This window comes from Vigna umbellata, chromosome 2, assembly GCF_029865625.1.
Source record: "Vigna umbellata cultivar VRB3 chromosome 2, Vumbellata_1.0, whole genome shotgun sequence".
Classification (NCBI taxonomy): Eukaryota; Viridiplantae; Streptophyta; class Magnoliopsida; order Fabales; family Fabaceae; genus Vigna; species Vigna umbellata.
This window is the reverse complement of record NC_142166.1, coordinates 45,112,529-45,125,621: the sequence shown is the minus strand read 5'-3', so window position 1 is coordinate 45,125,621 and position 13,093 is coordinate 45,112,529. Positions and strand designations below refer to the sequence as shown.

Sequence of the window (13,093 nt, the reverse complement as noted above, 5' to 3'; positions counted from 1 at the left end):
ATACCCCAAACATTTTGGGAGCATAAACACTCACCAATAACAATCATCATACATTTTTATTTCCTTTTATTGGGTATAAAACATGTTCTTTATTAAATATTTTGGATCTTATTAATTACCCGATTAAATATTTATATATCATAAAACTCACTTAATTATTAAAAAAAAAAATATATTCATAATAATGTAAAATTTACTACACTCTTATATATCAATAATCAGCTTAAAACAATTATTTTATCATAATGATCTGTCTTGTCCTATGCATGTTACTTTATTCATGTGTTTTCTATGGTGGTGGAATAAATCTTACACGTGGTGAATTTTATTTTTCTTTTATAAAATAGGTTGTTCATGCAGTGTGTGAATATGGAAGGTGTAAACATGTAAATAGTTTGACTGAAATTACAAATAAACATTATAAACATGTAAATAGCATAGCCTCAATTATTTTGGATCTATATAAATCGAAGCTAAGGTAGCATGGTACAAAATATGAAATTGTAGAGAAAGAGAAAGAGAAAGAGAAAGAGAAAGAGAAAGAGAGACAGCGCGAACTTCGCTGCAGATAAATCCACTCACTGCAAGAAAATTGCTGTGATCATTCTTCGTTCGTTTTTTTTTTGTTGTTTTCTATCTTTTTTTTTATGATATTTTTTATCACGCAAAAGTGAAAGTTCTTCGGAGGTTGCTCATTCGTTTTCCGAGGAACAAAAATTTATAAAATCGGTGTTTCTCAAAATTAGTTCCTAGAAAATAGCTGTATCCAATTAGCCAAATTTCATCATCAAGTTTTTCTTCGCATCTTCTTTTCTTTTCTTCGTCCGATCGAGTCTTTCTTCCGGTCAAACAGAGACTCTGTTGATTAAAGAAGGAATTCAATCACAGCGGAAGGTTTAATTCTCTCAAAGAAAGAAGCGTATGGGATCTACATGGATTGTGTTGTTGTTCTGTTTTTCGTGGGTTCTTGCGATGGCTTCTGCAGAAAGAAGCATTACAAGAACGGAGCGATTTAATGTTACCGAAGATCCTGCACAGAATTTTCTCATGAGAGCTGTTAATTTCTTGTGGCAATCTGAGGATTCAGGGTATCGTCATGTGTGGCCGGTAAGGTCTTCTTCTCTTTTGAATTCTTGGTTTCGTATTTCTTAAGGCAAAGACAGACAAATTATGGGAATTGGTTTTGTTTTGGATGGGAAAGGATAACTTCATTTGACGTGTCTGATTTGCTTTTGCTGGTAATTTTGTTCCTTGTGCATTTCACAAATGTTCTGATTGGATCTAAAAATTATGTTATTTTAATAACCTAACATTCATATAATCAATCTTAATATAAATTCGTTATTGTTTAAATAAACTTATTGAGGAATTCATTGTAAGGATAATTAGCTATTTTTAAATAAAAAAATAGTTTTTACACCGTAGAGTACACGTACGTAGCAGAAAATCGAAATTGCAGAAGAGATAAATATAGTTGAAGAAAAAATGTAGGTACATCAAGTTTATTTTATTTAAAAAAAATTAAGAAATTTTCTGAAACACACTTGATGAATTTTCAGTTCCTTTTCGACAAAATGTATGAAAATAACTTTTAAGTTATTCCAGATGTATGTTGTTAAGTAAGAGTAAGTTTTTTTTAATGACCCACTAATTTCATCATTTGTTTGTTTTTTCTTAAATTATTTTTAAACTATTGAAATATTTATCATTTTTTTTAAAAGTAATGTATTTCAATAATATTCAGATACTGTTTAAAATGATTTCTTATATTTTTAGGATTATTTAAATACTTTTTTCTTACTTTATATCAACAGTCTAAGAAATAAATAATTATATCAGGACATAATATGTGGGTTATTTGAGAGAAATAAAAAATGTAAACGAAAGTGAAAATAGAAGGATTTTTTTTTGTTCTATTTTTTTCTGTTCATTTCTTAGTTAATTAAAAAAAAATTGTAGCTGTGTTTTCGTTTCTTCTTATTTTTTTCCTATAAACTAAGCATGGAAAAGTAGATAAATAAGTTATGGTGTATGTTGCTTTTACGCCATATTTATTTTTACATTTAACAAATTCACATTTTATATTCATTATTTTATTTTTTAATTTTTTTAAAATATAAAATTTATTTATTTTAATGATTAAAATATCTCTATAAATGAGTTATAAACTGATGTAATTAGTGGTATGAAACATTTTCGATGGCAGGATTTGGAATTTGGATGGCAAATTGTTGTGGGCACTTTCGTTGGGTTTTGTGGTGCGGCTTTTGGAAGTGTGGGTGGTGTTGGCGGAGGTGGCATATTCGTGCCTATGCTCAGCCTAATCATTGGGTTTGATCCTAAATCAGCCACAGCTATTTCTAAATGTAAGATTAAACACCATTATGCGTTCTTTAATTTTTTAGTTTAACTATTTAATTACACTCTTATACCTTTTATAAATAAATATGTTGTGTTTTCATGCTACTTTTTCATTTTTAACTATTCAAAGGAAACCCTTAAGTACTCTAAAATCATAAAAAACTGCCATAATTAATATCCTCCGGCCGACATAAACCTACTACTGGTAGATAAATATAAAATGAGGAAGAAAAAAGGATTGAAGTAAAAAAACATTTATATATGTTTTTGTCCCCTGACTATCGTCACATTTTATCTTTGGTTTCTACAAAATATTTGTTAATTTTTTTGGTAACTTTACATTTTTGTCTTATATCTCTTATTGTTTTATTTTAATTCCCGCCAAATATATTTTTTTCCAAATAATTTAATACGTAATTCCCTTTTTTCAAACAGGCTAGTAAATAAAATGTTATGAGACTAAATAAAATAGTAATTTGACTAAAAAAATTAAAATAAAATAGAAGAATTGAACCTAAGAAGCGGAAATTTTACCAAGATTAAAAAAAATAGAACTCTAATAAACTAAGACTATATTTCAAGGATTTTACATATAAAATTATAGAAAAAATGAAAAAGAAAATGAAAATCTGTGATTTTGTTCTCTTTTATTTCCCATTATTTTTCATCGGCCAAGCAAAAAAGTTGTCTGGTTGTTCGTATCATTTCTTTATTTTCTTTAGTTATATTCAAACTCATATGTATAAAAAGAGAAATAAAAGACCTGCAACTTTCAATGATACAGGTATGATCATGGGTGCAGCTTTGTCAACAGTTTACTACAACCTTAAACTGAGGCATCCTACCTTGAATAAGCCAATCATAGACTATGATTTGGCCCTTCTCATTCAACCAATGCTCATGCTAGGCATCAGCATTGGAGTGGCCTTCAATGTTGTATTTCCTGATTGGATAGTGACAATATTGCTCATTGTTCTCTTCTTAGGTAACAATCATTCTAGCTGCTATTTCACTTTGGCACTCTAATATTTGTTAACTGATTTTATTGTCTTGCAGGCACCTCAACAAAAGCTTTCTGTAAGGGGGTTGAAACCTGGAAAAAGGAAACCATAATGAAAAAGGTCTTGCTTAACTTCATTTATATATTACCTGACATTTTACCTTAACTAACAACATAGTATAAATAATTCAACGATCAGAAAGTATTGTTTTGTTACTTTGTGTCTTTCACTATGATTAACAAGAAGAAAGCACTGTTTTGGTGTATATAACCTGAAATTGATGGCTAACTGTTTGACATTTTGTATCAATCTAGGAGGCTGCTAGGCGACAATCCAACGGTGAGTTCAGATACTATTCATCAACGTACACCAAATCATATTAAAGTTTTACCGGAACAATTTATTTCTTATGTCAGATCCATGCAAGTTGCAACTTTGATTTTGGTGTAGGTTCTGGAGGTGAAGTGGAATACAAGCCTCTTCCAAGTGGACCAAATGGTGTCCCTGTGAAGGACATCAAGAGTGTCACCGTTGAACATGAGGTCACTATTCTCTTCTCCAGTGTGTTGTTACGAACTTCCTGATTTTCCTTTTTATATTTAATAAATGTGTATTCTGCATCAGGTGACTATTATTGAAAATGTATGCTGGAAGGAGTTTGGACTTCTTATGTTTGTTTGGATTTCGTTCCTTGCACTACAGATTGCAAAGGTTGTTCTTTCATATATATCTACTGACAAAGATTACTTTATACTTTTACACCGTGCAACTTTCTAACTAGAGACCAATAATAATGTACTATTTACAGGAAAACTATACGACAACTTGTTCAACATGGTATTGGGTACTGAACTTGTTACAGGTAATTCCTTTCAGGACATTCCTCCATAGCATTAATTACCCTTAGACAAGAAAAATGTCTGTTAACAACATCTTTAAACCTTTCGAAACATGGTTTCCGTGTTATGCAGATTCCTGTCTCGGTTGGGGTAACTGCATATGAGGCAGCGGCCTTGTTCAGTGGACGCAGAGTAATAGCTTCCACGGGAGAAGAAGGGAAAAATTTCACTGTTTTACAGCTAATTATCTATTGTGTCTTTGGCATACTAGCTGGCGTAGTTGGTGGCATGTTGGGACTAGGAGGAGGATTCGTTATGGGCCCACTTTTTCTGGAGCTGGGAGTCCCACCTCAGGTTACTTTCAAATTAAACTTTCTATGTTTTGTGAAGTCTTATAGTTTTGTAAATTTTTGAAGCAATGTATGTATAATGTGAGATATGTAAATTTAGGCTATCTATGGATGCAAATATGAGATGATATTTGGTGAGAGTAGAAGCAGATGAAGAAGTTTATTTGTGTTACTGAAAGGATTCAACGTGTTATGTGCAGGTGTCAAGTGCCACAGCTACCTTTGCCATGACCTTTTCCTCATCTATGTCAGTCATAGAATACTACCTATTGAAACGTTTTCCAGTTCCTTATGGTTAGTGCCTCAGAACTTGAAAATTATAACTCTGAAAAATGCAATGTTAAAGTGATACGATGCAATATTCAATTAATTACAGTATAGCCTCTATTTAAGCTTCGTTTTGTTGAATGTTGCACAGCTGGGTACTTTTCCCTTGTGGCTGTCATTGCTGCTGTGGTTGGACAGCACATTGTGAGAAAATTGATCATCATTTTTGGAAGAGCATCTCTTATTATCTTTATTCTAGCCTCTACAATATTTATCAGTGCAGTTTCATTAGGTGAGCATCGCATGCAATTCTTTTGGTTTTGGTGAAAACTTATTATAATGTGCATTTGCTTATGGATTTTAAACGTTTAATTTGGCTCGCATTTTAGGTGGAGTTGGTATTGCAAATATGATACAGAAGATAGAAAATCATGAGTACATGGGATTTGAGAATCTCTGCAAGTATGGATAATAGCAAATTTTGGAATATTATTCTGTCCTATTTGCAGCATTATTGGTGAGATCCAATCTCCAGTAGCCAAAATTGACTTTCAATTATTGGCATGGCTTCAACTATGTTGGTGATTTGTCATTATGGATAGTGTTGTTGTGAAGTGATGTAGTGCGGGAAAGATTCCGAATATTCAATTTGTTGATTCAGATTTTTTTAATGACAGCCACTTTTAAATTTTATTTAATGACAACTATTTAAATAGTTAGTTTCTTCTATTATTTAATTCCGACAGACATTATTATAATACCAAACAGTTGAAAATAGATACGTGTTCTTATCACAACCAAAGAAAAACACAATGCTAATGTCAACGAAGTTCAATAATGAAAAATATAAAAATAATTGGACTGATAAAAATGTGAAATGTAAATGAAAAGCATTTACATCTTAAACATAAAATGATCCATATTTATGTTTTACATGAAAATTATGATATTATAATACTAAGAAACAATAAAATTACATAATAATAAATAATATTTAAAAATATTATCGATTTGCAACCTATTCCATTATAATTCGTCAATCGGTTTTAATCCATAATTTAAATTTCAAACTTATACTCGTAATTATGAATAAATTATTAATGTGGAGGTGCATTCTATTTTTTTTCATGTTACTTTTAAGTGGTATACCACTACCATACCAATATCTTTGCAACTCATTTCATTTCAAACGTGCTAAGGTTCCCGAACTCATACCATGTTTTTTTTTGTTTGACAAAGCATTACAAGTTTAAATAATACATTGCAGCAAAATATTTAGAGCATGGACAAAATCAAAAGTAAGTGAATTGGTTCGTATTAAAAATAGTTTTTTTAATAAATTTTTTCTTTTATTTACTTTTTAATAAATTTGAAAAAATATTTTGAATAAAAGCAAATAAATAAACTAGAGTAAAGAAGAAAAAAATTGTACAAAGATTTTATAATGATTCAGATCAAAAAATCTTACGTCTAATTATTTATCTCTTTAAAAAAGAGATTAATTAAACACTAAAAATAAACAACTACTTACACCGTAGAGTATAAGTTTAGGATTTATCTCTCTTGACAAATAAGAGACTATAAATATTTTTTTTTGACACAAAATGATCAATAAACTTAACATTACAACAACATATATACACACTTACTTAGACACACTAATGAGGCACTTCCTTATACTAACTTATACATTTTACAAGTTTGCACACTTTTTGTCTAGAAAGTTTTTAAGATGGACTTTTAAACTTTTTAATAAAAGTATTTCTAAATATTAAGCGGCAAGATATTTATAAATCCCACTTAAAAAATAGGTCAAAATATAAAAAGTCTCTTTGCAATTGTCACAAATAATCATTTATTATAAGTTACTAATCAATCATTCCAAACCTAGTTATATAAGAAAATAAGATTATTGTAAAGACACTATTTCAATTCTTAACATTTACTAAAATAGTTAAGTATAATATACAATTTGTTGTTTGATTTGATAAATGCTTTTCGATCCATTTTGAGTTGATAAACACTTGAATGATTAGATATTTTGAGTCCCGCTGTAAAGTTCTAGACACTTTAGTTCCCTACACGCTGAAGAGTTTCAGACGTTGTAGCATCAAACACTTCAGGTTTCTAGACGCTGCAAAGTTCCAAACATTTCAGTCCAAATTTTGTAACTCTCAAACACTGTAAAGCTTTAAACGTTGTAACTCTACCAAAACTGTAAAACTCCAGGTAAAGTTCCAAACACTATAAAGTGTAAATATAAGTTTTCAATTTTCTTGAAGAGCAAAAAAGAGTAACCCAAGAGGAAGACAAAGATAGAAATAAAATAAGGAAAGTTAGTATGTTTTTCACTTTTCTTCAAATGTTTTTAAAATAAGATAAATTTTTAACTCTTACTAATAGGTATTTTAAAAAATATATAAAAAAAATCATTTATGAACTCTAAGTTAACTTCATTAAAATTCAAAATTTAAAAACAACCGTTTATTTATCAGTTATGTTATTCAATTTTTTTCATTTTGATTTAATATAAAACGTAGATCTATATTTGAAAATACAACAAAGCAGTAGAAAATTTAACCACCAAAAACAACTATATTAAGCCAAAACGACTATATTTTTGAGTTTATAAATTTATTTTATATTTGTGGTAAATAATTTATAGGGTGACGTGATCGTATTTTTAATTACTATAATTTTAAAAAATGAAATCCAAGTTAACTATAAAAAATATACAAGTTACAGTAAAAAAAGTATAAGGAAATGTTAACTAAAAAAAAGTAAGAACACTCACGTCGGAAAATGACAATTTACCTCTTTTATATTTTAGAATTTTAGAAGGTTATTATATTTTAGAATTTTAGAAGAATAATTTTTTTTATAGTATATATTCGTAAATTTGGTGAGCGTCTATCTTTTGACTTCTATCTTTTCCTCTTGTATATAATTTTTGTCTCTGTTATTTGGGTGAAATTTGTTACCACAGTTGAAGTTTATTAGAATCTGGAAATTTCGTGGCAGAATTGTATTTTGTTGTACCCACCACAACACAACGGCGCATTTGGCTCTAGTAAAAGAAGAAAGGTTCGGTGTGTTTATGATTGACGCGGCGATTCGTGTAACGAAAGCAATTCCCCAATTTTGATTTGTTTTGAGGAAAAGAACAGTTCCCATTCAGAACCCTAATCTAACCGCATACGCTTTCTTCAACGTCTGCGTCGAAACAACGCCACACACGCACGATGGTGTTCTACTTCAAGGCGCGTCCTGAAGCCGGCGACTACACTATCTTCATGGGTCTCGACAAGTTCGAAAACGAGGAGCTCATCAAATACGGTTTTCCCGAAGATATTTGGTAACCCCAATGTTCATTCTTTCAATATCTTAATTTCTTTTTCGTTTCCTCAAATTCTCTGCATCCGGTAGAAATTGCACACTTGGCCTTGGTCTTGAACGCGATTTGATTTGATTTGATTAGCAGTTGTGTCGTTTTTTTAGCAGAGGTTTCTGTGCTGTTTGGTCTCGATGTTTTGCATCACTAGTTGAAAGTGAAGGATTGTCGATTTTGTGGTTAATACTCAATATTATTATCATGTAATAGTCGGGTTTGTTTAGAATTGTGATTCAACCAATTCTTTTGTTTTAATAACACTGTATTTATTTTGTCCGGGGGACGAAAATTGAGTTTTTTTCGTGTATAGGGCAACCCATTTTGGGGATGTGATGTTGCTTTTGGCTATTTGTTCTGTTCTGTTTCTGGAAGATAGTAATTTCTTCACGCATTTTTTCTTAAATTTGTTTCCTTGAATGGCGACTACTTTCTTTTTGTTTTGATTTAATGCTTGCTTAGATAGTTGTGTTGTTTTTGTTTTCATTCACTGAGGTTCTTTATTGATAAAATCTGTTTATTGTAGGTTTCATGTTGATAAAATGTCTTCAGCCCATGTCTATGTAAGACTGCACAAAGGCCAGACTATTGATGGCATGAGTGAAGGTTTACTGGAAGACTGTGCTCAGCTTGTCAAAGCAAATTCAATTCAAGGTGAAAGCCTGACAGTTTATTCCTCTGGTTTATTAGTTTAATTGATTTAGCTGCCAATTTTATGTGTTACTGCAAAAGAAAATGAGAAGGTAAAATGAATTAAGGTCTCTCCTATAAGTTAAAATCAGCTTATGCATTTAGCTTTTATAGAAACTCGTTCATTTTATTTCTTCAGAATTTTAGGTGCATAAGTTGATTATAGTTTATAGGAGAAGTTCAATGTATTGTACCTTTTTTCTCTTCTGCTCCTATAAGTGTTTACAGAGAGATTTATCCAAACAGGATCTATGTTTACCAATAGAATTCGGTAAGGCTATCTCCTACTATTTCAAAAACATATATGCAGTTATTATATGACTTTCATATGTATCTTTCCAGTTACTGGTACTATGTGCGCAGTTCTTATCATTTTTCTTTATTCATGGCAGGGAATAAAGTGAACAATGTTGATGTTGTTTACACTCCATGGTCTAATTTAAAGAAAACTGCTTCAATGGATGTTGGTCAAGTTGGTTTTCACAATTCAAAAATGGTGAATGCTTTTCACAGTTGAATCTTTTTCATATTCTTTCTCATCTTTTTAGTTCTGTCTTTTTTCTTTTTGTTTTTTCAGTGTGGGCGGGTGGGTAGTTGAATGGTTCATTTTAAGAGAGTATCATTTTCTGGTTTTCATGCATTTTAGGTTCGAACAGTGAGAGTTGAGAAGAGGATAAATGAGATTGTTAACAGGCTAAACAAGACAAAAGTGGAAAGGAAACCTGATTTGAAAGGTACTTAATAAGTTTGCTTCATTTCTTTTGAGTAATATTTTCTTTAGAACATTTAAGTTTGGTTAGTTAAAAATGCTATTTTTTTCTGGACAAGGAGGCAAATGGTGGACACCTCCTTTATTTTTTATAGGTTATCTTAGCTATAGGCATTTACCCTTTATGGTGTATCATGTATAATATTTGTACAAATCTGATTTGGTATATGGATGGTACATGTGCATCAGCTGAGAGAGAAGCGGTTAATGCAGCTGAACGAGCTGAGAGAAAACAACAATTAAGAGAAAAGGTGAGTATTGCTCTTTTTCTTTTCTTAATTCATGCACACAACCAAATAATCTCTGTCACTAACCTCAGTATTTAAGCATAGTGGATTATATTGATAGACTTGGATTTGAAAGTATAGTTTAATTTTGATGGATTGGCAGTGAGAATATGTTGTACGCTTTCAGCCTACCTCCTCATTTAGTTAGCTTAACTTCTCGTGTAATTCTTAACTTATTAAGCTCATCTGATAATTTGTTATCATATCAATCGATGTAATTGAAATCTTTGTATACTGTTGGAGCATCAAAGTTAAGCTCAACCACCATGTTGCTTACCTTTCTGATTCATAGTTTTTAAAATTATCATCGTTGTTTGTCCACGTGCACTAATAGAGTTGTGTGTCACTTTTTAATATATGATGAAAATAAAACGTCTGCTTTGAGCTGTAACATGGGTGAAAATTAATTACTATACTTCAATTGATAAGTTGTCTTGGTGCCTTCTTGCTTGTTTATGGTTCAATCTTTCTTCTCAGACACTATGAAAACATTTTATTGAATTATTTTTTTTCCATTTATCCACATGTGTTTCCGTTCAGAAACGCCGTGAGGAATTGGAAAGACTCGACAAGGAGAGACAAGCAGAGCTTCGAAGCTACAAGGGTTTGATGGTTGCTGAAAATATGACATCAAACAAACAAATTGCATCTGGAAGCAAATCATTGCAGGAACTGGAGGAGGATTTCATGTAAGCATTTGATTATGGGGTTTTAGGAAGATGAGTGGCGATCAACTTGCAATCTGGCAGATCTATATATTGATTACTTCTGGAATATGAAGCTGCATTATGTTATCTTTCTTGAGGAAACCAAGTAATGTGTTTACCCAACTGTGATCAGACAGAGAAAAAGATGGGGGTGGGGGATTGGACTATGTTCTTCGCAAAGGCAATATACCTTACTTATCTATAACCTTGCTTGAGACAATGGTTTTTATATTATTGTTCTCACAGTCTAGTCAAAAACTGAAATATTTCTTGCTATATTTAGTGGCAGTTTATGCTTGGCTGGTTTAGAATTTAGTTTTCCCTTTTTAATTTTATTTTCCCCGCTTGAGAAATTGTTGCAAAATGATCTCCGGTGTTGATGGTACGTACAGAAAAGCCTTTTATTGTTGTTGATATCAAAACTAATAGAACACCAGTTTAGCTTGAGACCCTACCCAGTAAGGTTTGTTTACAAGGGGTACTAGCACTGGTATATGAATGTTTGTATGTTGCCCATGAAATCTTGTAACAGAACATCATAATTTGTTCGTCTGCACATTCGTTTCTAACTTGATGATAAGGTAATCATAGTCGACTATAGCTATATTATAGCTGTATTTACACTTTCATAAGATAAGGGCTATATAAAGATAGAGAAGATAGGATAAGTTATTTGCTTATTATTTTAATTTGTTATTTGGTGAGATAATGTGATGTGATATTTACACTAACAATATTAAGATATGTCACAACTTTCATTTACACATCAAAGTTCACTATTTTAGTTAAGTATTATTGTTCAATTTTAAAATGTAAGGTTTAATCTCATTGGGTAACATTTTGACATGGAAAACATAACAAAGATATGTAAGAATATTTTCAAATTTCACTGTTCAATTTAAAATAAATCATGTTTAAAAATCTTATACCAATTGAAAGTGATTTGATGTTTTATTTATGTAAATAAAAATGAATGCAATGTGTAATTTTCATTATATATTTAATGTCATCATGTTATTATATAATTGAAAATATCAGTAATATAATTTTCATAATTTAACTGCTAACTAAATTAAAATTGCATTTTGTAGAAAGTTATTAAAATTCCAGTATCAGTTGCAAGTTATGTTAATGTTATCTGATTTCTTCTTTTTTACTTTGTGTTCATTTAAGTATATATTATTGTGCACGCATTGGAGAAGGAATTTGGAAGATTTTTAAGCGTTTTTACCATATTGTCCCCGTATCTTTCAGTGGCTCACAATTTTGTGATGTTTGAGAATTGGACATTTAGTTTTATTTAAATAAATTTTTCCACCACTGAAATAGAAATAATTTTATCATAAATAAAAATTGTCTTTTGTTAATATAAGATAGCATCGTCAAAATGTCTCAAAAAAAATTCTTTTCAGCTTAATTTTTTTTAAAATATTTATGAAATTTTTTATCTAAATAATTTATCAAATTTATATTTATCTATTTTACTATAACTTACATGTTTCTTGTGACATCCCAAAATATATAACAAAGTATATACGTAGAATGCATCAATTATAATAATAGAAACAGTTAGGAGTACGCAATAGATGGAATTAGGAGTACAGTTATCCAAGTCTGACTGGAAAACTTTAAAATATAAGTACAAGCTCATAATTCTCCAAAATACAGATCATGCTAAAATGAAGGCTAGAAGTTTTTCAAAATAAAAAGCTATTGAACATCATAGCTAGAAGAAATCCTAAGCACTAGGAGCTGGGTCTTCCTCATTCTCCAACGCTTGCTCCAAGGGTACATCATCACCTACTGCTCACATCCAAAGGATTGGATGATCATCGCAAGAGGGAAATCAAACACATGCAACACACACAAATGCAAGGGTGAGCTAGATCTCAAACAATCATACAATTCATTTTCAACCAATCTAGCATTTACCAGAATATCCATACACATAAGTCATCATAAACATAAGCATTTATTTAATAACACTCATCAAGACAAGTATCCTATCATGTTAAGACTCTAGACACGTCCGGACATAGAATGTATGTAGAGCTGGGGCGGGTTGTGCACTTGTGATGGCCTCTACTGCTTTGCAAAGCCATTGCCGAGGGGTTCCACCCGACCATACACAAGGCTAATCCGTTACCGCGGAATAGACCTCCAGTGATAGCGTCTACCCTAGGACCTCCCACTACTCCCACCACACGCGTCGATCCTCTCTAAGTGAGAATGAAAGACCGTTGGAGTGTTAGGGATAACCCCCCATATGGAAGCCTCTTACATTCATTCAATACACTAACTGATCTCACCGAGAGATCTAAATTTCCGATTTAATCCGACCATTTTAAATCTCATAATATTCCTTTTGAATCAACAATGTACATCATAAACCACTTATAATCATACACTTTCAACCAATCTGGATCACATGAAG

At 31.1% G+C, this 13,093-nt stretch overlaps 2 protein-coding genes across 2 annotated transcripts; both read left to right on the top strand.

Moving 5' to 3' along the window:
- Positions 1 to 500: 500 nt before the first annotated feature.
- Positions 501 to 5,547, top strand: LOC124820641 (sulfite exporter TauE/SafE family protein 3-like). Its single transcript, XM_047292380.2, has 12 exons — positions 501 to 1,107; positions 2,207 to 2,366; positions 3,146 to 3,346; positions 3,418 to 3,482; positions 3,677 to 3,701; positions 3,813 to 3,904; positions 3,987 to 4,073; positions 4,171 to 4,224; positions 4,334 to 4,555; positions 4,752 to 4,845; positions 4,970 to 5,110; positions 5,208 to 5,547. The coding sequence occupies exons 1-12, from the start codon at positions 922 to 924 to the stop codon at positions 5,288 to 5,290; spliced, it is 1,410 nt and encodes a 469-aa protein (XP_047148336.1). The 5' UTR covers positions 501 to 921; the 3' UTR covers positions 5,291 to 5,547.
- Positions 5,548 to 7,788: 2,241 nt separating this feature from the next.
- On the top strand, positions 7,789 to 10,974 carry LOC124820644 (coiled-coil protein). The gene is made up of 6 exons (XM_047292384.2): positions 7,789 to 8,173; positions 8,733 to 8,860; positions 9,289 to 9,392; positions 9,543 to 9,630; positions 9,855 to 9,916; positions 10,493 to 10,974. The coding sequence occupies exons 1-6, from the start codon at positions 8,061 to 8,063 to the stop codon at positions 10,643 to 10,645; spliced, it is 648 nt and encodes a 215-aa protein (XP_047148340.1). The 5' UTR covers positions 7,789 to 8,060; the 3' UTR covers positions 10,646 to 10,974.
- The last annotated feature ends 2,119 nt before the right edge of the window (positions 10,975 to 13,093 follow it).